The 27,130-nt window shown below is 31.7% G+C and overlaps 1 protein-coding gene across 1 annotated transcript; it reads right to left on the reverse strand.

The window, feature by feature from the left end:
- Positions 1-130: 130 nt before the first annotated feature.
- LOC146539910 (putative peptidoglycan muropeptide transporter SLC46) lies at positions 131-26,844 on the reverse strand. Its single transcript, XM_085208014.1, has 8 exons — positions 26,558-26,844; positions 13,612-14,519; positions 10,482-10,641; positions 7,259-7,360; positions 6,363-6,500; positions 4,605-4,688; positions 3,329-3,485; positions 131-2,121 (listed from the first exon to the last, which is right to left on the reverse strand). The coding sequence occupies exons 2-8, from the start codon at positions 14,500-14,502 to the stop codon at positions 1,872-1,874; spliced, it is 1,782 nt and encodes a 593-aa protein (XP_085064140.1). The 5' UTR covers positions 14,503-14,519; positions 26,558-26,844; the 3' UTR covers positions 131-1,871.
- Positions 26,845-27,130: the final 286 nt, after the last annotated feature.

A 27,130-nucleotide genomic window follows, 5' to 3' on the forward strand; every position in this document is an offset into this window, starting at 1 on the left:
TATTTTCGTAAGTTAAATTGGTTTTCAAGATATTGAATTAACTTAATCATATATTACTGATGATTTTGTAAATATGAAGAGCTTCTGATATCAGCAGTTTGGGTGTGGGTTGAAGCAAAACAAATAAAAATTTAATATAAATAGTTTATTTCAACTTACAAATTTTAGTATAAGTACTCTATTCACTTAAAATTTTATATTAGTTTAAAGGAACGATATATTACATTCATTTATAGTTGCCAAAGTAACAAAACTGGATCGGTATATAAATAATAATGAAATTTATTTAACTAGTAATCGTCTTCATAGGTAACATTTGGTCATTTCGATACCTTCCTGTAGTGATACCTTCCTATGGTGGCTTACCCCACGTTTAGCTTCATGCTGCATCTCACAGCAGGGTAGGCAGAGGGAACCTAGGAACCTTGATTTGATTTATGATTTCGTATGACTGCACGTTTATTTCACATTTAGCAAATAACAAGGTATTAAAATAACAGCTCTGATTTTTTAAAATTATTAAATATAAATATTTTGACAAAGTGCATTAAGTGCATAAATTAGGAGATATACATCAATAGGCGTAGTGCTAGATGCATGTTACAATTTTTGACATTTATACATTCGTATTTCATGATATATTTAGGAAGTATTCAATTAATTTCCTCCAGTCTTACTTTCTATACTTTGCAATCACATTTTTTCGCAGTTTCGAGATTCTTCTTTTTCGCAAATTAGCCTATGCAAAACCAAAAGCAGTATATGGATCTAACAAAATAATTATTATTTCCATTATAACTACCTACTATTTAGTAATATTTAAAATAAAGATAAATTAAATGTTATTATTTAAATAATAATATAAGTACCTAAATATAATAATTTTTATATTAAAATTATTGCGGTCACACATCACAGAATATATAACACTTACAGACTATAAAATTCATCACTTTTATATATTATTTTTTATATTGTAAATAGTTTTTCTTGAAAAAAATTACAATCACAGTCTAATTAAATATCTTCATTTAATAGGCATATCACAGATTTAATCATTTTACATTGGTGTATTATCTTGTATAAGATTGTTTTTGCTTTGTAGATCCATTACTTTTTTTCGACATTAAGAGATACATCAAATTATTTACCATTAGAATGGATTTTCGTAATTAATAACATATAATATAAAATATTTTCTTACACTATAAAATCTATTTTTTTACTGTTATTCTGTATCCCGCAGCAGGGTGGATAGAGCATTTCGTGTTGAGTGAAGCAACTCATAGCCCCGCTCTGCTTCAGAGCGAAGAAAATGAAAATATTAAATATTTCATTTCTTCGAGTGGGAATCGAACCCACAATCTGTGGCGTGTACAGTGACACTTTGTGCTCCTGCGCCACAATTGGCCTCAAAAAAAAATCAAATTATGATTACATAAATTCGAATTTTACCTTATTTTTTCGAATTAATGTATAGGATATTTTATACAATAAAAGCTTATTTAGTATTCATCTGTACATAAGATATTAACTCAAAAATAACTTATGTCAGAAACTGATATATCGTATGATATGGCCATTTTATAGCTTATTTATTATTATATTTTACTTATCTATTTAAAAAAATGTATAATTATCTATGTTGTAGATATACACAAGTTGAAAATGAGTGGACGGATTTCTATAGAAAATTATATTATTTTGCAAATATAGATAAATTGTTTCTATCGATTGAATATTTATTAAGCTAATGAAATCCAATGAATATTGATTAAACTCAACAAACTTTTTATTAGTTTCTTGTTTTTCCTATCTTTAACTATTGTTGAAAACAAAGTTACTTAAGTAGTTCGCATTAACATTTCGAATTATAACTTACTAGTACAAAGCATACTTTCAGTGAAGCCCATTTCGATTTGCGATTGGTTCACACTACTTTCCAAGGTGTCAGCCATTTGTGCCTGGTTGGCATCCAACTTGGAAGGTAGTTTACTATCTTCAGCCTCAAAAGCTTTATTTTCAATGCCATTTTTCACTGGCATGTCGTCTGTTTTTGGATTTTTTATATTTTCTTGATGTGTTGCATTGCCATGCTTCTTATTCGCCAAATACAACCATCTGGAAAGAAATCAAAGAAAACACTAATATATTTATCAAATATAGTCTTTTTCAGTGTTCGTAGATACAGAAGCAGACCGACTAAAGTATTGTTTGGGCTTCAGTTCAGGGATCCTCGTCTACTAAAGGCAATAAATATAATCTAATAAAAAAAGGACTTATTTTGGAAAACGTCCTATTACACTAAGTACGAATAAATTTGATAGTAGTATGTTATATAGTTGTAATTTCCGACAAAAAGGAGGAGGATTTACTTGACTGTATGTTTTGTGTTTTTGTATGTATGAAATTATAATTATGCGAACTAGCGACCCGCTCGCACCTGTACCCGCTTGAACTACATAATTATTACTTTACTAATCTGCATTACAATTATTTCCATATAAAAACCACTTAAATTGAAAAGTAAAGTTTCAACAAGTTCAAAAATGATATAACTTTTTATTCATAAGCCAATTGAAAAAAAAACAAACAGTAAATGTTAAAAGAGGCTTGCCAAAATACAATCGTGACAACTGCAAATAAGTAGGTCGGTTAAGCCGTTTCTGTGATTAGCATGAACAAACGCATAGACAGACAAAAAAAATATAATTTTTTTTGGTTCTATTACACTATTAAATGTTTTCATTTTGTTTTATATCTTCCAAGTACAGACAGCAATCGTTTACAATTTTATTATAAGTAAGTATAGATATAGATTTTGATGTTCCATAGTCATTGTCTTCTACCTTTATTAATAGTAATGGTATATATTTTATTTTAATCACGTTGACACATTCGAACATTAAGACATGACATGAATTATCAAAAATTGACATCACCTTTTTTATATGGATAACTTCTTTTTTATAAAAAAAATGCTTACATCGGTACGGACTCCAAGAATAACATAAAATAATAGAAGTAGAGCGCTCTTCTCCAGGTTATATAAAACTAGACGAATTATGAGCTAAATATTTAACTTACTCTTTTTTTAATAAATTCTAGTTTTAAATTTAAGGCTTTAAATAAAATATGATAATCAAATAAAAGTATTTGCAGCAGAAAGGTTCCTTTTTTGCTATACCTAGTCTGCACAAAAGCACATTAAAAAAACGAACTTTTAAGTTTAACACAATTTTGGTATTTAAAGGTATTTTTATAACTAATAATTTATTTCTTATAGAAAACACATTAAATAGTTTTCTAAGACATATTAAAAACTCACAAGAATATAAGTACAGCCGGCACGGTAAGTCCACCACCTAAAAGGAAGAAGGCACCAGGAAATGTTTTAATAGTAGCTGTGTACACTGTGGTATACATCGGTGCGTATACTAACGGCATCATTGCTTCGGCAACACCGAAAAATGAATTTACTTTACCTGAAAAAATATTACCAAATTAAATATTTTGTTAAGTCACTATTCTTCTTTCAGTGAGAACCTAGTATTTAGACACTCAGTTCTCCATTCTTAGCCAGAATTGAAGACATTGCGAGTTGAGTGGTGAGATTGAGAGAACTTAACAAATATTTAGATATTTGTAGTTTATTATTTATAAGTTATGGGTTCGATTCCCCTGCAAAATTTTCATTTTCCTTGCGTAAAACAGCAAAGTGCGACGTTGAGTTTCGCCATTCAACACGCAAAGCCGTCAGTATTCGGCGGAAAGTGGAGAGCATAGGTACGATCGTAAATTTTTAGTTCTACTTCCCGTTGACCTACAATTGCTTAGTCAGATATTCAATTTACATTTTTTAACTACTTATATCTTTTACCACTCATTACATTCTTAACTATAGGCCTTCTCTTACTAAAGTTATTTCTGTAGCTCACGGCCAAATGACCGCTCCATTTTCCTCTAAAGGCTAAAAGCAAAACACTTTTCCTTGATCATTTAATGGAGAATATGAGGAACATCAACTAACATTGATACTATGGTAGAATTAAGGGGTTATAAAGAATTATGAAGAAGTATATATATTAGGCCTTCACAAAATTTCAATCCACTAGCTCTTCGATTGAGAATCTGGTAAGGTATATTAGATACCTTACCAATATTTATAGGGAAAGTAGTTAGAAACTAACCTGTTTATTACTTATGCAGGTACACATATATAAAGTAGAAACTAAATACTGGTTTCTATGATAAACTTAATTTACAATTCTATAAATAGACCAGCGACCCGCCCGCAGCTTCGCCTGCGTCAACTACGTTATTATTAATTTCTGTCTCCATGAGTATCTACGTCTTATAAGTAACATCCATGCAAAATTTGAGACTCCTAGCATTTGTAGTAACGAAGTTTCATATAAACTTTCAACCCCGAAAACAACCCCTTAGAAGTCGAATATTGCAAATTCCTGTCTTAGCGAGCACCTACGTCCTATAAATAACTCCTATGCAAAATTTGAGATTCCTAGCACATGTAGTTTCTGAGATTTCGTGATGAGTGAGTGTCCTTTCGATTTTATATATATAGATAAATTTAAATGTCTTACCTAATTCATCCCTCTCGACTAACTTCGATACCATCGACCTCATTGCAATAAACGAAGTGCCATTGAAGATTTCAATAAGAGGAGCTAAAATGTACGGAATAATTATATGTGAAAAATTATATTAAGATTGTTTTAAAAAAATGTATAAGATATAAATAAAATAATTAAAAAAAGATTCATATATTTTATGAGTACTTCCAAATATGTAGGGGAATTGTGCTTAAGATGACATACTTTTTGTTTCAAGACAAATATTTCAAATAAATAAAGTCATCTGAGAACAGCATATTGCGTATATATTTAACTAGCGGACGCGCGCAGCTTCGCTTGCGTAATTAGGGGTCAATTCTAATAAACCATAAAACATGTGTTCAATGAAATATTTTTAAGAGTCTAAATTTCAAATTTTATAAAAATCGGTGGCGATTTAAAGATTTTTCCATACAAACTTTCAACCCCTTATTTGCACCCATAGGGGGTAAATTCTAAAAAACCGTGAAACACGTGTTCAATTAAATATTTTAAAGAGTCTGAATTTACAATTTTATAAAAATCAGTGCCGATTTAAATTTTTTTCCATACAAACTTTTAACCCCGATTTCACCCCTTTAGGGTTAAAAATTTTTAAAATCCCTTCTTAGTGGATGTCCAGATTACGAAAGTAAAAGTCTGTCCAAATTCCACGTTTCTACGCACGCACAGCGGTTACGGCTGTGCGTGCGTCTTACCTCAGTCAGTGAGGACAAGTCCTTTTATATATATAGATAATCAACGGAATTATTTTAGTTTCAGAACAATCATCTTTCAAACATCATAAAAACAAACAAAAATCGCACTTGGGTCAACCAGTGTAAGACGACATATGTACAGGGTAAAATGACATACTTAGTATGTGGCATAAAAACGTCATCATTATTTGTCGAGCATAGTTCACAAATAAATAGTTTCTTCTTTGCTGGGGGGCTTTTAAACAGTATTAAGGGCAGATTCATACATGTTTCAAATTTTATGAGGTTGGATTCCGTTATCAGTCACTTCCTTTTCCAAAAGGGAAATAAGCTTCGTCACCTGCGGCTATTGAATGCCTTTGCTCTAGCAGCCTTATCCATGTCTTCTTGTGACCAATATATATTCGTTTGTAATTGCCAGGCATTTTGTAGGTAAAGCAAAAAAAAATACATCGATTCTATTTATAAGGGTAAGATAGTATGTCATCTTATACTCACGTTTTGTATGTCATCTTACCCACTAGATATATGAATTTAATTTTAACCGTTGTGACAAAAGTTTACAGGTTAGGATGCGCTTTTAGCGTTAGTTGTGTCATATAATAATCCTATTTTACATTTATAATTAGTTCAAATAGAAAATCTTTATCTTACATGTCTTTTCACCATCAAGCAAAAGCGAAAGAAAATTTTGTTGCAATTGAAAATAACGAAAACATGAATTACTTGGCCATCTGCATTCACTTTCAGCCATACTGAATTTAAGCACTAGCTGCATCTACAGACACTCTCTAAAACGTCACAAGATCGCACTTAGCGCTAATAGTTTCATCAATATTGGTAGTGTGTCATCTTATCATAGTATGCCATCTTGAGCACAATTCCCCTATATAGGTACTGTATTTTAGAAATTAGCGGCTTTCTTGTTTAAAGCATAGTGAGTGATATTGTCGAGAGCAAAAAAAAACCTTATAAATATACAAAAAATTAAGCTAGTATAGAGTTAACTCTATAATATAACAAACTTTACCTATATATATTTGCCAAGTTTTAGTAGCAAACGCATACATAAATCCAGATAAGATCTTGCTGGTACAAGAAATAACTCCAATAATGGCGTCGTCAAATTTCAACAAATGACTGAACACACCGACGGAAAACAGTGTACCTGCGAAAAAACAAATGAATATTAAGAAGCTATTTTGATTAACTTTAATATTTTAAGAAATATTGTTGGAATGTAATTATTGAGAACCGTTCTGCCTCTACCCGGATGCATTTTTCATTGTTATATAAGAATTCTAAACAAAAAAATAGTTTTTTAAACTTTGTAATTTACATTTAGTGACTGTACTGTATTGCTAGGTATTGCTGTATCATTATTTGTAATTGGAAAAAAATATTATAGATAGGTCAGTCTTTCATATTGGATTTCTTCGGCAACAAATATTTTATTTACAAAAATATTATAATTATGATCGTACATAGGAATAAATCCATTCTTCTAGATTTTACGTCGTCCAAATTTAACTACTCTTTCTAGATTTTTCTAATGTCTTTAGACTATATATTTAAAAAACTGTAGGTAGCTATTTTTTATACCCACTTTAAAAACCATAATATTATATTACATTATATACCTATTATATACAAACTACTTGTTATTTTCGCAACAATGTCACTATAACAATTTGTCATTTTTATGCATTTATAATAATTATATGCCAACAAAATAATTTGAAGCTATGCTTTTATATATGAATAGAAAATAATTCCACCATTACATCAGTTACTAAAAAAAGTAACAAAAAGACATTGTTTCATAGAAACCTAGAGGTTAGTTCACAATATCACGAGATCATAAGGTTACAGTATAAGGATACACTGTGCTACTAAATAGGCCTCTATTATTACAATAATACGTACCCACTAAGGAAGTGCACATAGCGTAAGTAGAAAACATGCTGAAATCCACTTCGTTCCAGTTAAAACGGTATCTCGTAAACAAATACATTACTGACATCTCACCTGTGAATAATAATATGTTAAAAATATACTATAGGTATATATTAAAAGAATCAAAGCCAATAAAGATGGAATTGGCGGCGTTGAGTTACGCCTCTAAACATGCAATGCCTGAAAAGTGGGGGGCACTTATAAAAAAAAATTAAATTCTGTAGTAATTATCTTCTATTTATTTAGCACTATGTCATTCTCATGTTTATTTATTCATTGTTATAAATAAAGAATCTCGCTTAATGATATATTATAATAATTCTATGATTTATTTTATGAAGCGAAAAAAATTCAATGGAAAAAGTTATGTAATTTTCACACCTACGTCCAGTCACGTTAACAGTCACATATTTGTGCCCCTGCCATTACTTTCCTCTTAATTGTTATATTAATTTATTTTATTACTAAAACTGTATTACATATTGAGCAAAAAATGTGTAAAGCATTTATTTTTTTTATTTTGTAAATATATGTCACAGCTTTACTGAATTTATAGAAAAAATGATTACAAAACATATTATAAATATTTTTACAGAAGGAACTAAGGAATAACTAAATACTGTGCTTACTTATTTTATAATACAAAATAAAAAAAACAAGTTTCACAAAATTTCTCAAATGTATGTTAGCAATACAAATTTAACTTCATTTTCTTTACGAAATGTACCTACCTGTAGTCTTAAACTTAAACCGCATACTTAAATGTTCTTATGTAAAATATTGACACAGGCTTTTGCCATGGCACAGATTTAAATTTTACATAATACAAACTGTAAACCCACCCGGATATAGCTTTTAATAAGTTTTTAACATTAATGTAATGAGTTTTTATTTTAAAATATTGCGACGTCTGATAAAAGAAAGTAAATAAAAAAAGTTATAAAGCTTTTAACAGATATACAGGTTGCTCCATCGATGGATCAACGGTAGTCCGCCGATGGTGGAGGTATCTATCCAGGTAAGCCACATGTAGGTATGCGCAAATTAATTAATCCTTCGATGGGGACTTTTATCTTTTATCTTATCTTATACTAGCGGAGGCGCGCAGCTTCGCTTGCGTGTTTAGGGGGCATTCTAATAACCCATGAAACATGTGTTCAATGAAATATTTTTAAGTCTAAATTTCAAATTTTATAAAAATCGGTGGCGATTTAAAGATTTTTCCATGCAAACTTTCAACCCCTTATTTGCACCCTTAGGCGGTGAATTCTAGAAAATCATGAAACACATGTTTAATTAATTAAGAGTCTAAATATCAAATTTTATAAAAATCGGTGGCGATAGGGCTGCGCGTGCGTCTTACCTCAGTCAGTGAGGACAAGTCCTTTTATATATATAGATAATATTACGTCTACATATAAAAACTATAGAGCGAGTTCTGAGAACGCCTGTTGCGGTTACGACATAACCGAAGCCTTTAAGAAATGTTTAAAATAATATGTTACTTAGTTACGAAGGCAACAAGCAGTAATATTCAATTAATTTATATTGAATATGGAGACTGATATACTATTTGTAAAAGTTTATATTTTTTTCATCCTTTTAAAATAAAAGGTTCCCACGAAATAAATAATAGAATGTATGCGAACACTAATAGTAAATACGTACATACATACGTATCTTGTACCATGAAATAACAATAGGCTTTGTTGAAATACCTAAAACACTCGAAGCGTTACGGTATTAATAGCCCCCCTTTAATCTCCTAAAAGTCCATTCAGAAGATATACAAAAATAACATATGAATAGCGACCAGGCCAGTTGTGGCGCAGGGTCAACAGCGTGTGCCTGTAAACACGACAGGTCGTGCCTTCGATTCCCACTCGAGAAAAAGAAATATTAACTATTGCTTCCTTGAAAATAGAGGACGGAAGCGTTTTAATGAAAACTGAGTGTCTTAACACTAGGTTCCATACCCCGCTATGTGCGGGATACAGCGTGAAGCTATAAAAAAGTTATAAATAATAGGCTATTAGGTTTATAATTACTTATAAAAACATAGATTTAACTACCTAACATTTCCTAGTTATGTAATTCGTTCTATGTAATAACTAGCGAACTGCAGGTGCTTTAATAATAAACTATTGTTATTTTTAATTGTTATATCATTTTAATTAAAATACATATATTTTACTAGCGGCCCGCCCGCGGCTTCGCCTGCGTGAAATACGTTATTATTAATTACTGTCTCCACGAGTACCTACGTCCTATAAGTGACGTCCATGCAAAATTTGAGACTCCTAGCATTTGTAGTAACGAAGTTTCATACAAACTTTCAACCCCAAAACAACCCCTTAGAAGTCGAATATTGCGAATTCCCGTCTTAGCGAGCACCTACATTCTATAAGTAACTCCTATGCAAAATTTGAGACTCCTAGCACATGTAGTTTCTGAGATTTCGTGATGAGTGAGTGACCTTTCGATTTTATATATATAGATAGATAGATAATATTATAAAATCATGCAAATTATTTGTGAACACAATAGGAAATGAACTGTATCGCATTATACTCGTAAGACCTGCAATTGACTGAAGCAAATTTAAATATTTATAATAAAAATGTCTACAGTTCATAATTATTTTTAACCAACTTCTGTATAAGGAGGAGGTTATCAATTCGATTTTTTTTATGTTTGTTACCTTAGAACTTTTGACTGGGTGAACCGATTTTGATGATTCTTTTTTTATTTGAAAGCTAGTGCTTCCCGTGTGGTCTCATTTTAATTTGGTCCATTCCTCACAATGGTATCCATGAGTCCATGGTATCCAGATTATGGGATCCGGTTGAAATTGATGAAGTCGGTTTTTTTATGTTAATAATTATAATGATGTTATATTGGATCAGAAGTGTCTTAATGGGAACGGAATGTCTCACACTAGGTTCCCAGGCTCCCTCTGCTTACCCTGTAACTACGTACGGGATACAAAAAAAAACAAAGAGGGTCGTAGAGATCTATCAGCCACGATTTAATACTTTACAATTTACAGAAAATGTGCTTGCCTCATGAGATTCTCTCTGCTCATATCGCAACAATATATAGAAGCGTAAAGTAAAGACATAATTCAAATATTATTAGTGTTTCTAAATATAAAAAATTTTAGGAAAAAGCAAAAACAAACATAAATACTTACCGTATATAGGTCCTATAACAACACACAGGACAACCACAAGCATGATTACCCTCAACCTCCGGTTGTTAGGACCCGGCTTGAACGCCACCATCAGGGTATCCTTCACGTACTGCGTGTCGAAGAAAGTCCGCAGCCATTCACAACAGTTCGCCGATTTTTTCTAAAAGAAAATATAAATTATTATTATTTGTTTTTATATTTTTATGCGTGACGATGTATCCCGCACACAGCTGGGAAGGTAAGGGAACCTAATGTTAAGATACTCCATTCCCCATTTTCCGCTGAATTCTGGGGGCATAGCATATGAGTGGCGGAATCGCAATCAACGCCTCGCTTTGGCACTAGAGCGAAAAAATTATAATATTAAATATATAAACTTTCTCAAGTGGGAATCGAACTCAAAACCCCCCGCTTTGCGCCCTTGCGCCACAAATGGCCTCATAAAAAAATTAAATCTCTTTGATCCAATTAAAGAAATACTTTAAAATGATTTTTAATTTTTTTTTATATGGTACCGGTTACTAAAAGCTCTCTACGAAACAGGTAGCCGCAGAATTAAAAGTAAAACAATAAATAACTAAATTTATTGGTTAATTTATATTTCTACAGAGTTTATCTTAATTCATCAAATTTATGGCGCTTTCGTGACTGTTCTTGAAATATCTAGAAAAACAACAATCTCAATGGAATCAATATTACGAGAGCCATCAAAGAAACATAAAAATTACATAAATTTCAATTGTCTTACCAAATAAATGCAAATCGATAAAAACTTTTGCAATACAAGTTGTAAAAGTAATTACCAAACTGCATACAATCTACTTTACATGACGAAACTAGCACAAAAGTTTTAAGAACATGTATATTATGTTATTTTACTTTGCATGTACTTACTTATTATGTTATAGGAAGTTATATTTACAGTAATTGCTAATATTCAATAATTTCTAAAACTAACTGTAGCTCGCGAATTCTAATAATTGTTTTAGCTAAGTTTAAAACATTCTACAACGTTCTGCAATTTGTATTATCTTTACAAATAATATGTTTAGATACTTGGAAGATATTCTTGTATCCCTTACACAACGTGGTAGACAGATGGAAACTAATGTTACGACACTCCGTCCAATGACCTATATATTAGATTGACCCTTTGCCGTCGTAATTGCTTAAAAAAATATCAGCTTCACGCTGTATCCCGCACACAGCAGGGTAGCCAGTGGGAATCTAGTGTTAAAACACTCCGTTCCCCACTTTCCGCCGAATTTTTAGAAGCATTGCGTCTTGAGTGGCGGAACTCAACGCCGCAAATTATTTTATTCTGTTTTAAATATGCCAAAGTAACCAAAACGTAAAAACCAGCAGGAAGGTTTCTTGTTTTTTCTAAATAAATGTCTTTTGTAACTACTAAGAATTGGTTTACGTCTAAGTTCTAATTAAATTTTCATATACTGTGACCAATTTCCATTTCATTTTACAGTAGGTACCTAATTTTATGTTTGCGATTATTTTGTTTTCCTTAATATTTTAAAATCATCGCCGTAGAAGGATGTGACTGTAACGTGGGTTCGATTCAGTGGCGTAGCTAGGGGGGTGCGAGCGGTGCGGTCGCACCGGGCATCAACAGGAAAAGGGCATCAAAGTCGACGATTAGTGTGTTTTTTCTTTGTTCTTTAGACTTTATACCATTTTAAAGGGCATCAAGTCCTTTAAGCCGCACCGGGCATCAAAAGGAAAGGAGCATCAAAGTCGACGATTACTTTGTTTTTTTTTAGAACTCAACGGCGATGATCACCTTTTTTTTTTTTTTAGAAGTCATCAACAGGAAAGGGCCATCAAGTTCCCCGAGCCGCACCGGGCAGCAAATACCCTAGCTACGCCACTGGTTCGATTCCCACTCGAAGATGTAAAATATGAAATATTTATTTAAAATATTTCCATTTCTTCGCTCTGGTGTCGCCATATCACACACAATGCCTCTATAAATCGGCGAAAGTGGAGAACGGGATGTCTTAACATATGTTTCATATGTTTATCCTCCTCCAAGCGGGATAAAGCGTGAAGCTATTTAATTTTTTTTTATTTAAGCTAAAGAATATATTATGTACCGAACACTACATAATTAATTGTTAAAGCTGATGTCAATTTTCTAAGAATAACATAAAAAGGTCGTACTTAATTATGTATAGGATCATACGTCTGTTAGTACTTAGATCTTAATCTAGGTAATTCAAAACTGCTAGTATAGCGAAGTTACTGGAAATTGCTCCAATCATTATTATTCTATTAACCGAATAAAACTAACCTACGATACAGCTTTGAAATGTTAAATTTTAAAGATGATAACTATACATAATTATTAAACTTCCAAAACATTATGAAAGATTTCTGTATATAAAATATTAGCAAGAATATATATTTTTGCTGAATTATATAGTGTAGCAAAAATGGCTAAGTAAGATCAGAAAAATAATTTAATTCTATATTAAAGTCATGAAAATTAAGATTTTTTTTAATAATGCTTGTATAATTTAGATCAACATCCAAATTAGTTCTTTAATTTAAAGAAAGTAATATTTTGACATCATATTTTAATAACCGATAACTAATATCAGCATTTCCAAATATATATTAGAATATATATTGTTTACAGAAATATCGTCTAGAATATATTTTGTTTCCCGGAGCATGACCAGAGTCCTTCCTTTCAAGCGAGAGACAGAGTGACATCGAAGTGGGTCAAGTTGACGGACTTTTTCTATTGTTACGCTCGATGGTCTGATTTAGCGATTGAACTCGTGACCTCTTATGTAAGTGAAGACGCAACGCCAATTCGTTAGCCACCTCTTACCAGCTTTTTGTATTGGCATTTCAAAGCGTGAGTTTATTTCCAAAGAGGGAAATCCCCACTTAAAGCTAATATGTACTTATTAGGTACCAACTAAATGTTTACTTTAAAATTTTCAAGATTGTATAATTTAACCAGATATGAAGGCAACATGGCGGTGGGAAGTATTTATTAGTAAAACGATGATTCTGGAGTCAAATTCCACTTTTTATACATTATTTTTTATTCTGGTTAGAGAAAGCGTTGTATAAAAGTAATATAGAAATAATAAACCATACGTACAACATTGAGATCGTCCCTTTTGACTTCCTTTATCCTATAAAATCCATAGAAGAAGCTCATGACGTACAAACTGGCACTCAACGAGAATACACCGTATAATCCAATTTTGCGGACCAAAATTCCACTAAGAGCCGCTCCTACTGGCACTCCCAAAGAATAAAATAGATTAACTATTCCTATTCTCAGCGTCCTTTGTTCTTCAGTGGTTACATCAGCAATATAACTAAACACACCCATGAACATTGTGAACCAGCCACCAGTTAAAGCAGGAAATATTGCCTCTGTCACAGCAGCTACTTCTACCGGTAATTCGTGAAAGAAGTAAGTATTAATTATGAGACCTATACTGGTTAAGAATTCTCCAACAATAGGTAAAAGCATGCAGAACTTTCTTTGACCAACTCTGTCGCTATATGCTCCTAGAAATATAAGTATACCACATGGCAGAAATGATTGTAATACTGTTTTCCATCCAGCAACTGAGGCAACCAATGTTTGTACTGCTTCTTCTTCAAATGTATAATTAGCTGTTTGCCTTTTAGTAAGAGCATCACATATATGGTGATCGAAACCTAAATTAACTCTACAAGCTTTTTCTAAATATAAATTCTGTGTAGCTAAAGCTGAAAGGACGGACGGCATCACGTAGCATGCTAGAATAGGTTCAACGGTGATTAATGACATCATTTGTTTTGCCTTTTGAAATATATTTAACTCTATGTTTTCTATCTCTCTGACATTATTTTTTATACTAGTCTTTTCTTTCTCCATTTTATTTTTAAAACTATTTCTAATAGCATCATTTGGATTTAAGTTACTGCCTCCGTTAGCTTTATAGGGTTTTTCCGAAGCCTCATTGTCTTTTCCAGTTTTTTTGGCATCAAGAGTCATTGTGGCTTCTCACGGAACTGAAACAAAAAACACTGTAAATTATTTTGACCATACAACATGTAAATAACATGATGAAACACATGAGGAAAACATGTTTAGAACATGTTCCAATTAATTTGACAAATTTCAGTAGATACCAATTTGGCTTGTCGTTCGGCAAACTTTTGTACATTTGATTGTTAAATGCGCTAACGCAGTAAACACCGGACGCGGTAATCACCTCATGATTACTGCGTGCTTATTGTAATCATCTGAACACAAGACAGAATTAACTTTACCTAGACGCCATGTTTTATGTCGTTGTTCTTCATAAAATAAAAAAATAATAAATAAATCGGCTTCACGCTGTATCCCGCACACAGCAGGGTAGGCAGAGGGAACCTAATGTTAAGACACTCCGTTCCCCACTTTCTGCTGAATTCTGGAAGCATTGCGCGTTGAATGGCGCTTTGCCTCGACAACAGAGCGAAAAAATGGAAATATACATTTAAAATAAATATTTCATCTCCTGGAAAAGGGTTCAAACCCACAACCAGTCGGTGTTCCAGTCACACTCAGAGCCTCTGAGCCACGACTGGCCTCAATGTCCATGTTTCTCATGAAGGCACGAAATTATATTTTGATTTTTTCACGCTACTTTTATTTATATTTTAAAAACATTGTTATATGTGCAAGTAAGTGAAGTAGATACGACACGGATATATCAAAACGATTACAACCTCTGACGTCAATTTCAATAGAATTTAATTTAATGGTTCAGCAAGCTAAGCACGTCTAAAAACTGCGTTAATTTATTTCCTTTGTAAAAATAAACATACTAAGCTATATATAAAATTAATTAAATGATAATTCTAAGTCAATCAGGTTTGGCTTTAATGTAACAATTCTCTATAATAAATGTTATAGTATAAAATTGTTCGCTTTAAGTCAAGCCGAGAACAGGCGTGAAAGCATCTCATTAGCTTCTCCACCAAGACCTACCAGAACGGACACCACCTTTAGTAATGAAGAAAACGACGAAGAAGATGATAAAAATTACTTCAAGCAGACGAATCCGCGTATGAGTCGTTAGTTGTAGCTATAAATTAGGTGAATGAAATTGAAACTTCAACATCTTGGTTAGTAATTAAGTTTGCCTATAAGTTTTGCGACTTTGACTAGATTCTGTGGAATTTTTAGAAAGTAATAATCGATAAACAAATAAAATTTAATAGAATATATTATAATTTAGATTAGAACAATTTGAAAATAAATTCTCATTCCCCATTTTCCACCGAATTCTGCACGCATTGCATCTATTTATGGTGGAACTCGAATCTGCGCTTAGTCAGAGCGAGGAAATGAAATATTTCATATTTTTTCATTGGAATTGAACCCACGACCCACCTCGCTTACATTCACACACGTGCCTCTGCGCCATTAGTGGCCTCAAATTCTATTTTACTCTCTTACTATATTATACTTCGTCTTCTCGAATTGAAACATTTAGATAATTAACTCTTCCTAATTATGTTCACATGAACAGAATTAGGAAGAATTAATTAACTGATTGTACAATAATGCTAAGCATATTAAGTCTTCGTTTTTTTATATTTATGCGGATGCAGAGATCATATGAACCTTGAGGACATCTCGACAATACAGGCTAACAAAAACTGTATAGCAGTGTCATCGCATCGGCCTCGTCCAGTCGATTCCGTGTTCCTTACCAAGGTTAGTTCGAGGAAAGAAGATTTGTAAATTGTATGTCTTGATATGGGCATTTCTATTATTTAAATTAAAATTAAATTCAATTAAATCAGCTTCACGCTGTATCCCGCACACAGTAGGGTAGGCAGAGGGAACCTTGTGTTACGACACTCCCTTCCACTTTCTGCCGAATTCTGGAGGCATTGCTTGTTGAGCAGAATAAACGCCGCGCTTAGCCTCGATACCTTAGCGAAGAAATGGAAATATAGACGTAAATAAATATTGCACTTCCTCGAGTGGGGATCGAACCCACAACCGTCGCGTTACAGTCACACCTGTGCTGCTGCGCCACGACGGTCTCTTATTTAAATTTTTGATCATAATTTCGTAAATGACATTAATTCTATATCTATTTAGTTCTAAAGTATGAAGGTAGGCATTTTTTTGTATGAATTTATTAGATTCTCAATGAAACAGACTAAATCAAAAAATATCTATAGTATTAAGTTAAAAACCATATTTACATAAGTAAATATTACTGTATATATAAAATATTTATATTCTTAATAATTATAATTGTAAATAAGAACATAAAGATTAAATCGTAATTAATAATTGTCATTTAAATGTATATATTCACTTATAAAAAATATTAAAAATTCAGGACAGGGCGCAGGGGCACAAGCGTGCGACTGTAACGAGGCAAAGTGCGGTGTTGAGTTCCGTCACTTAATACGCAAAGCCTCCATAAATTGATGGAAAATAAAGAAATGGAACTGGCTTAGCACTAAGTCCCCCAAGGAGCCAGAGTAAAGATGACAAAAAAATAATAATTATGTGTTAAAATAACATAATACTCAATACATATTTCACGCATTTTACGTTAACGATTCAAACAAAAAGTTTGTTTCGGTTATTACGTATACTATATGTACGGAAATTAGAAATTATGACATGCTTAGAAAGCTAAAACAAACAACGCAAATAAAAGAAGAAAGTGTTAAGGATAATAAACAAAGAAAAAATAAGTAGTTCATATGTTTTCGGTTTCGGAAATTTGTAATAATTTCTCTAATCTTTGTAGCGACAAAGATTCTTAAAGGAACAACAAAAAAAATCGATAATAACGTAATAGTTTAGTGGTAAGAGTGCTTAGACGGTTTCCAAGAGCGGGTTTGAAAAATTTTAAGTTCTTCAATCTCGTTTCGTATTTTTTTTATTTTTCTAATTATAATTATTTTTTGTTATATATAATCTACATAAGAGTTATATTTTTTTAATAAATAATTAAATAAATTGGTTATAATTAAGTAAAAAAATTAAATAACATTTATAATATTCTCTACTTATAACGAATTGTAATTTAACAGGGTAAATCTGAATCGAGACTTACTTTCTAAATCTAAATTTTATTGTAATAAAAATGGTTTGTAGTTGCATATTTAAATAACGTAAGGTAAAAAAAAATAATTAGATTTTTAATCACATATCTTAATAAAAATGTAATAAATAAATATCATATTTTGCGTTGAGTTCTGCGGTTTGCCACTCAACACGCAATGCCTCCAGAATTCGGCAGAAAGGTTCCCTCTGCCTACCCTGCTGTGTGCGAGATACAGCGTGAAGCTGATTAATCATAATTCTTCATCTATATATCCGTATATTTTAATTAAATTAAAATTTAGTAAAGTTCCTAAAAGGAAATCCAATTAACTATTACAAAGTCTAATAAATTGGCAAAAATATCAAAAGTTCAAAAGCCTTGACACACGCAAAATGCAGGAAAAGGAATACAATAAAAGAATACGTTATATTGTTACGTAAATTTTAACTTTGATAGCGCGTGATTACTTTGGCGAGACTAAATACTTAATGGCGACGATTTAATAATATGTATATTACAATTTTTATATCAACATTGTAAAGCTATGTTATTTATAAAGAAAAAAAATTAAAAAAGTCAGTCACTGAAGAAATTTAATAAGGCACTATTGAGGCCAGGTCCTACAGCCTGTTATGAGGCCCAAACATGAGATTGTAGACGAGGTCCACTCGAGGAAATGAAACAGTTAATATTTTAATATTTTCAAAAAATAGGCAAAGACAAAAGTCACGCTCAATACGCAATGCCTCCAGAATTCGGCGGAATGTGAGGAGCGGAGTATCTTAACACTACACCCTCTGTCCACACCCTACTATCAGTAATATATTTTACAAACATACCGCTAAAAGTTTGACATCTTAATACCTCTTGACGGATTACTCGGATTTTAATATGACTGAAGGAAGTGGATAATTTAAATGTCTTAATAGAGTCTATGCCTTAGCCAATTATAGCCAAAAGATTAAAATAGGAAATAGGAAAATAGATAGAAGTGTTTTATAAGCATAAATTTCTAAAAATCCAGAGCAAATTCCATTGAAATATTTACTTGATTATATGCCACTAGCATTTTAATAAATTGTAAATATAAGTAAGTAAATGAGCAAGAAGTAAATTTAACCTACACAGCGTGAATAACTGCAGCACAGGGCACACCATTCACTCAGAATTCTGAAGTAACTTAAGAATAGCTAGCTTCGGCCTTGTCACTAATACTTAATTACTGCTATCAGATTTACAAAATAAATACACACTAAGTTTAAATAACTTGAGAGTACTAAATAATAGATTCATAATCCATTCTGTGCGTAGCGGCAAATAAAAAGCGTAAGGAATATCTTAACACTAGTGTTAGAATTGATAGAAGTTATATAAGAACGACTTTAATTACTGGCTGGCACCTTTATGGGCTGTCAACGGCGACCGAAAGAAAAGGATCGCTAACGTCACTCTGCCCGATGAATTCTTTAGAACCGCATATTGTTATTAGACTGCTAGATAATTCCCTTTAGTTGTTTAATAATTATTTGAAGCCTTGTTTTAATTCATTACTTTTTCCACCTTATTTAATATTTTCAATAGTTTCTTACACAAGATTCCTTAAAAAAAATATTGTACTAGCTTTTCACTGTAGAGAAAATAATTACGAATTAACTGGATAGACGTAAGATTGGTTTATCTTAGAAATAAATAAATCAAAATAAATAAATCCCGCACACAGCAGGGTAGGCAGAGGGAACCTAGTGTTAAAAAACTCCGTTCCCCATTTTCTGCGGAATTCTGGAGGCATTGCGTGTTGAGTGGCAGAACTTAACGACACACTTAGCACTAAGAAATAACAATACGATCATGACACCGGATTCAATTTAATTATTATTAAAGGTAGACACGACAAAACACGAAGCTTTTCTTTTAGCAAAATTATAGTTTTTTTTATATAATAATACATTTATATAATAAAAATAAAGTATAAAATAAGTTTTAGTTAAAAATTTAAAAAAAATTTTTATTATTTTAGACACGTTTTAGCTAGTCCAAATAAATAATGACCTAGCTTTTAGAGTCTCTGAGCATAATTATTCATAATTATCTTAAAATTAGAGTATATTAGCATATTAACAATGATATCCAAATTAATTAAAATGTATCTATACATAAAAGAATATGGCTAGTTCAAATTAACACGATATTTGTTGCGATAATTTTTTGGGGTCAAGGCAGAAATTTAATGAATCTAACTGCAGCTTACCTTATTGGTATATGAACATCTCTGACTTGCAAGGTCATTCTCACGAAATTCAACTAATACTAAATCTATAAATTTTGCAATGAGTAAAACCATGTAAGAAATCGAAATTTGAATTTTAGATTCTTTAGGATTCCGTACCTCAAAAGGAAAAAATGGAACCTTTAGAGGATCAGAGACAGGGTTTTCTGATGGTAAGTTATCACAGCCGGTCTCCACTTCGTGTAACACCAGAAGAGCTACAGGTGCGATGCCGGCTTTAGAGGGTATCCAATGGAGGCGAGTAAAATATTTTCCTTTTCTTAGTACCTATGGGATAAGACTTTGAAAAAGTTAACATATTTTGAAAAATACTGTTTTTAAGTTGTAATACAAGCTTTTATGTATATTGCTTTACTTTTCATAGAGCTAACAAATAAAGCTTACTTTTTCATTCCTTCATTGATTGTGAAAAAAATAACTAAATTGATTATAACCGCGACAGGTACAGTCGTGAGTTCGATTCCCATTCGAGAAAAATAAATATTTGATATTTTCATTTCCTTCGCCGGTGTGTAGACAAAGCGCGGCGTTGACATCCGCCACTCAAGTAACAAATATTTTATTAACTAATACAGAAATGGATATTTTCTAGAAAATTAAATCATTTACTAATACTCACAGTGAAATACCAACAGACGGTTACACTATGAGTTGTTATTATTTATATAAACCATATTGTTTATAAAATTTTAAAACAATTAGCCATTGTATAAAAAGTATAATATAAACGTCATATTATTATTATTATTATTATTACTATATACTATTATGCTATTCAAACTCGTCTTTTATTACTTTACTACAAAACCTTTAAGTTATATTGTCACAGAAAGTAAACAATATTGAATTTTTACAGTGTTGCTTAATATTCAACGCTGAGGCAACATATTTAAATAAATGTTAAATTAAATTAAATTTAGGTTAAATCAACTTCACCTTATATCCAGCACATAGCAGGGTACGCAGGGGGAACCTAGTGTTAAGACACTCCGACAAACTTGAGGCCAGTCTTGGCGCAGGGGTACAAGTGTTGATTTAAGTGCGACTGGTTTTGAGTTCGATCCCCACTCGAGAATTGAAATATTTATTTAAATTTATAATTTTATTTCTTCGTTCTGGTGTCCAGGCAAAGCGAGGCGTTGAGGCAAGAAAATGGGGATGAACTGTCTCAACACAAGGTTCCCTCTGCGTACCTTGCTGTTTGCGGGATACAGCGTGAAGCTGATTTTTTGTTTTTTTATTTAAAATATTTTAACTTATTATGTTTAAATGTTTTTATTTTCTTCAATCATATTATTTTCTTCTATTTTATTTTTCTAATTAACTTCACCTCGAAAGTCCGTTGCTCGCTCATTTATCATGATCTCTCTAGCGCTATTTGAATTTTATTTAACAAAAACTATGCACGTGATAATTTTATCACTAACTTTTGCATCGTAACTTTAAATTTTGAATAATTTTATAAACGACAGGTAGTCAATGTTATTTTTTTTTTCATCTCTCCGCTGTATCCTGCATATAGGAGGGTAGACAAAGGAACCTACTCTGTTGTTCCCCACTTTTCTTCGAATTCTGGAGGCATTGTATGTTGAATGGTGGAACTGAACGCGGCGCTTTGCCTCGACACCAGAACGAAAAAAGAAAATATTGTGGGAATCGAACCCACAACCTGTCGCGTTGACATCCACACGGTTGTGCCTCTGCGCCATGAATGACCGCTAAATCTGTAGCTCGAAAATTTCCATAATTATAAGATAAGGAATCCATATTCCTCCATTATCATAATTCCTACATATTTCCTCCATTTCCATTTCCACCTAAATTTCGATCTTGGTCCAAACGAAGATATATTATATTAAAAGCAAATTTATTGCCTGCTTCAAGTAGATATGGGAACGTATAACAGTATGTAATTCTCTAACGTCAAGTTATTTTTTACAGAGTACATCGCACTTGAAGCAAAAAATATGCAAGTCTTTGTAGTTAAAATATGATGACGTCAGCAAAGTAATCTAAGTACACATATAAGATGTCATTTTTTGCAAAAGAAATAAATGTAGGTATGTAATTATAAGAAAATAATAATGTAAAACTAAACAAAAAAGTTTGATAAGTGACGTAAAATTCCATCATAAAATAGATATAAAAAATAACTAAAAGTGGAGAACAGAATAAATGATTACTACTACTACTACTACTATGCACTTCGCTTTGCAGATGCGGAAGAACCTTTTATTTAGTTTCACTCGAACATGGGAATCTAGTATTAAAGACACTTCGTTCCCATTAAGACACTTTCGTTCCCGATTATCTGGCGAATTCGAGGCATTGTCGATTTAATAGTGGAACTCAACGCCGCGTGTTGCCCCGACACCAGAACGAAGAAATGAAAATATTATTTTTTTCATTTTCTCAAGTGGGAATCGAATCCACAACCTGTCATTCCCACACTTGTACGCCTGCGCAACAACAAAAGCTTGGACATAAAAATGCAATTTAATTGAAACATCTAATTCTAAGGAAAATAAATATTTAGAACCATGTGAAAATTGGAACTTAGCAGTCTTCGCATCTTGGAAATCTATTATTCGTTTTGAAACTTCAGTTCAGCTCTTAGTTGGAGCGTGCCAGTTAAGCACTAACCACTTCGCCAATGTCACGTTCTAAGGAGAATACACAAAAGAGAATGTATGGTAAAAAAGAGAGAATGTTACACAATAGGAGAATGTCAAAAAGAGATCCAGTTAAAAACCTTCACCTATAAAATAAATATATTACGAAGCTTATTTGTACGTAAGTAAGTAGGTATATTATGTCACACACTTCTTATACTTGTTTCCTGCTTTAAAAAGTGTATATACCTCTCAATCATTTCGTTAAGCCGAAGTGCATAAATCCTTGAACTTTTAAACATAATTGATTTTGTCTTTCATTCTGAACTGAATCATAGTTGTGTGTAAAAACTTACTGAATTAAACATTTATTTATAAATAAACCGTTTAATTTATTAAAAAAAACGACGAAATGTTAAAAGGTTGTAATAAATAATTGTTTGATCTTATGGATTATACTCATATACTTTATTTTTTTTGCTTCTCGCTGTTTCCGTATATAGTAGGGTAACCAGAAGAAAACTAGTATTAAGGCACTCTTTTTCCTAATTTTCGCCGAGTCATTTACGTGTTTAATGGCGCCCCGCTTTATCGTGTTTTCAAAACGAAGAAATGAAAATGATTCTAAAGATGAAAATGATTCTAAATTCTATTAAATGAGTCTAACGAGGTGCCGCTGCGCCATAACGACATCAGGCTTTAACAATAATATTTAAAACATTAACATATATTACTGTCGATGTAATATCGTAATATACAAGTGTGGTAGAATTTAAACCAAAATATTTGCCTTTTAATAGTAACGCGAAACATACTCGCTCGTATCGTTCGCTCGTACCACCGCGTGCCAGACATTTTTTTGCTTGTCCAATAAGCAACTAAGTTTGGTATGTGCAAAAGGAATTATCAAATATGTATTTAAAGAACAAAATCAACCCCATATGTTTTATTTTTATAATTTGAATGTGAATATAAACGCGACGGTTGTGAGTTCGATTCCCACTAGTGGAAAGGAAATATTTCATTTTATATTATGGCGGAAAGCGGGAAACGGAAGTATCTTAATGTGAACGGAGTGACTTAGCTCTAGGTTCCCAGGTTCCTTCTACCTACTCTGTTATGTGTGGGATTCAGCATGCAGCTAAAAAAACTTATACTTTTAAATAAATGACTAACGTTTCTTATTATTATCATACAAAATTATTTCTCCTAAAGTAATAGAGTTTCAATATACACACAAGTTTTAAAAATAAAATAACGTAATGATTCATTAATAAATCATCATTATCCAATATCCATTAAAAAAAGGTCTAGGCAAAGTTAATTGAGTAATTGCATTGCATAATGCCGGCTTAAAGAAGATTATATTATTATCGCTGTCACTAGAAGGCACGTGTTAGACGAACTCACGTCTGTATTCCACGCAGCTGGGTAACCAGAGGGAACCTAGTGTTAAGACACTCCGTTACCGATTTTCCGCCGAATTCTGGAGGCATTGCCTGTTGAGTAGCCGCGCTTCACCTCAACACCAGAGCGAAGATATGAAAAAAAAATTTTTTTTTCTTAAAATGGAAATCGAACCCACTACCTGCGTTTACTTACTTATTGCCCCTCCACCACGAGAAGCCTCTTATTTAAAATTCGTCACTATAATCTCTACATCCTGCAATATTTTGTTCTTTGTTGGTTTGCACAATTATCTGTTTGCGGAGAGTAGGTACACACTATACTGTAATTATGAGTACGAGTATATGAGGTTAGGCAACAATTGAATGACAGACTTAGCAAGGCCATGTCATACCATTAGGGGCAGATACCATCATCTTTACACCGTTTTTATATAATCTTATATAATCTTTTAAGTCAAAACAAAAAAAAATGTCACAAAAAAACATAAATAACATAAGTATGTAATATGTGTAAATATATGTTATTTTTTCAGGTTTGCCTTGATCTAGTTTTTAAGACAACATTGAACTTTAAAAGATATTAATAATCTAGATAAAATTTAGCGACTATTATTAGAATTTTATACTAATTATTATTTATCGAAATATATATATAGAGAGCTTCTTAGGTCTGTTCTATACATTGGATGTAAGCTGTCTGTCCTTTCACGCAATTACTGGACGAATTTACTTTTTTTAATGTATTTGGAAGATTTGAATCAAATTGAATTTTGGAAACATTCATTGAATGGCGGTACTCAACACCGCACTTTGCCTCGACATCAAAGCTAAGAATAAAAAAACAATTAATATTTCATATCTTTTGTTATTATAAATTTATATATATAATATTATTACTACCTCTATTTAAATCAGTTTTTATATGTAAGTAGTTTTTGTACTCTATCACATGTACAATATAACTCACGAGTGTGTAGTCGTTTTAAATAATCAGAATTAATTAGTATTCATATTATTTTGTTAATCTTTTAAAGACATTTTTAGGATATCCAAATTAATATGATAAGCTGTAATTTTATTGATCTTTATCCTGACTGTTTCATTTCTTTTTTTTTAAGTCACTTTTTTAATTTCACACTGTATCCTGCACTTTGCAGGGTAGGCTGGGGGAACTTGGGAACTTAGTGTACAGCCAATCGATCAGTACGAACATTTCTATCCCATTAAGACACTTTCGTTCCTCATTTTCCCCTGAATGGCGGATCTCGACGCCGTCCATTTCCTCGTTACCAGAGCGAAGAAATGAAATTACCTAATAAATGTTTCATTTCCACCGAGTGGGAATCGAACCCACGATCTTTTGAGTTTGCACGCCTCTATGTCTCGACTCTCCTCAACTTTTAATTTGTCTATCTTTTTACTTGTAAATTTTTCTTCTTCTTCATTTCAAAGATTATACCTACCATTTTCAATACTGAGATAAATTGTAGTGTAGTGTACGTGTTCTCTATGTTCTGCAAATATAGTTATCCCTTGATTCTTATAATAATTTTAGTTAGTATATTTTATTATAATAGTTTATTTCACAGTTTACCAAAATGAATTATATGGAATAAATTATATAAACACACAGTTTGAAATTTGACAAGTGTTAATTTAATTCAATACATTTGAATAAAATTCTAGTTTTAACAATATATTTTTTTATTTTACATATTTTATATTTATTTTTATATTATATTATCGTATTTATTTGCACTTTTAAAATTTAAAACTCTAGTTTATTTTGCTATTTTCGTGTTTTCGATAAATAACAAAAACAAAGTAAAGATATTAAAAAGATCATTGTGAAAATTGTAAAAGGTCGATCGGTTCGGTCAATTTATTTGTAACCTTTCATGAAAATTTAGTTCCTGATGACAACGGAATGCCACGAAACGAAACCGTTTTTTATTAAAGCTTGTATAAAAACTTGCAGTAAAGTACACCATTTATCGCGAGTAATATTTTTATTATTCGTAGATTATTATTTTTTCGTATTGATATATATATATATATATATATATATATGTATCACGAATGTGGCAGGGTAGCCTTAGACTCCGCGCCTCACTTTCCACCAAATTCTGGAGAGTTATGTGTTGAGTGGCAGAGCTTAACACCACGCTCGACACCAGAGCAAAGAAATGAAAATATTAAATATTTAATTTTCTCAAGTGAGAATCGAACCTACTACCTGTTGCGCTTACAGTTGCACGCTTATGCCCCGGCACAACTGGCCTTTTGGAAAAAAATGTAGGTAATTATTTTTTAGATTACAAACATTTTCATTTCCTATTTAGAAATTAAAACAATATATGTTTGGTTCTTATGCTTTAACACTAAAATGATCATAAAGATAAAAATAATTGCATATAGGTTTTATAATTTTAATGATTCGTTTTTATTTTGTATTTCCAAGACCTTACTCAATTTAATTTCTATAAAAAAAATATATCAACAAGAATATTTTAGTGACTTTCTTATATTTTATATTGTTTCTATTTATATAACAATCGAAGTAGGTTTGTGGCACAAGAATTGCGAGCTTTTAACTTTCTCTAATTGATTTAAATTAAAAAAAAACCATTACTTTTCAATTTATTTACTCTATCGATTCAGTAACAGCACTTACCCTTTAATTATTAAATATCACAACCAAGTTTCATCACTTATCACTGGTTTTTTTTTTAATAAAAAATTAACTTTTAATTTTAGCGACAAGCCAATAATTTAATTTATTTTTTATAAATATATTTTGTATATATATATTAATAATAAACGGCCATTAGATTTAAATTCGCGACGTTTCGCGTACACAGGTCGCTCGGTATGTACGTCTCGAGTGGTAGCTATCGGTTGATTGCAGTATACTCCGCTCAAACTCTACCTATTTCGACAGAACCACGCACAACGGATGTCCAGAACGATTTAGTTTCCATCATTGCTTTTGAATACGTAATATTTGTTTACAAATATACACCATTTCTATGGGCAAGCGAATTTGTTTGGGTTTTTAGCCTTTTTGTTGAATGACATTGAATTAGTATGGTTGATAGGTATGCAAAATAAAATATACACAATCTTTTATTCGATCTATTGATTGTATGTGACTTTTGATTAAAGGATTTCTTGTTATAGATAAGTATTATGGGATTTAAGGTCATCGTGCCTCAAATGTAGTGTCTAACACTATTTGATAGTAATG

The sequence above is a fragment of the Heliconius melpomene genome, chromosome 3 (assembly GCF_056956725.1).
Source record: "Heliconius melpomene rosina isolate 202511_hmr_F chromosome 3, ASM5695672v1, whole genome shotgun sequence".
Taxonomy (NCBI): domain Eukaryota; kingdom Metazoa; phylum Arthropoda; class Insecta; order Lepidoptera; family Nymphalidae; genus Heliconius; species Heliconius melpomene.

What these genes read in the sequence shown, in the direction of transcription:
- LOC146539910 (XM_085208014.1), bottom strand. Translation starts at nt 14,502, where the DNA reads ATGACTCTTGATGCCAAAAAAACTGGAAAAGACAATGAGGCTTCGGAA. An exon ending in AAAGGGACGATCTCAATGTT is followed by an intron (nt 10,642 to 13,611) that starts GTACGTATGGTT and finishes ATTTTCTTTTAG; the next exon opens with AAAAAATCGGCGAACTGTTG. An exon ending in AACTTGGCAAATATATATAG is followed by an intron (nt 4,689 to 6,362) that starts GTAAAGTTTGTT and finishes CGTACATTTTAG; the next exon opens with CTCCTCTTATTGAAATCTTC.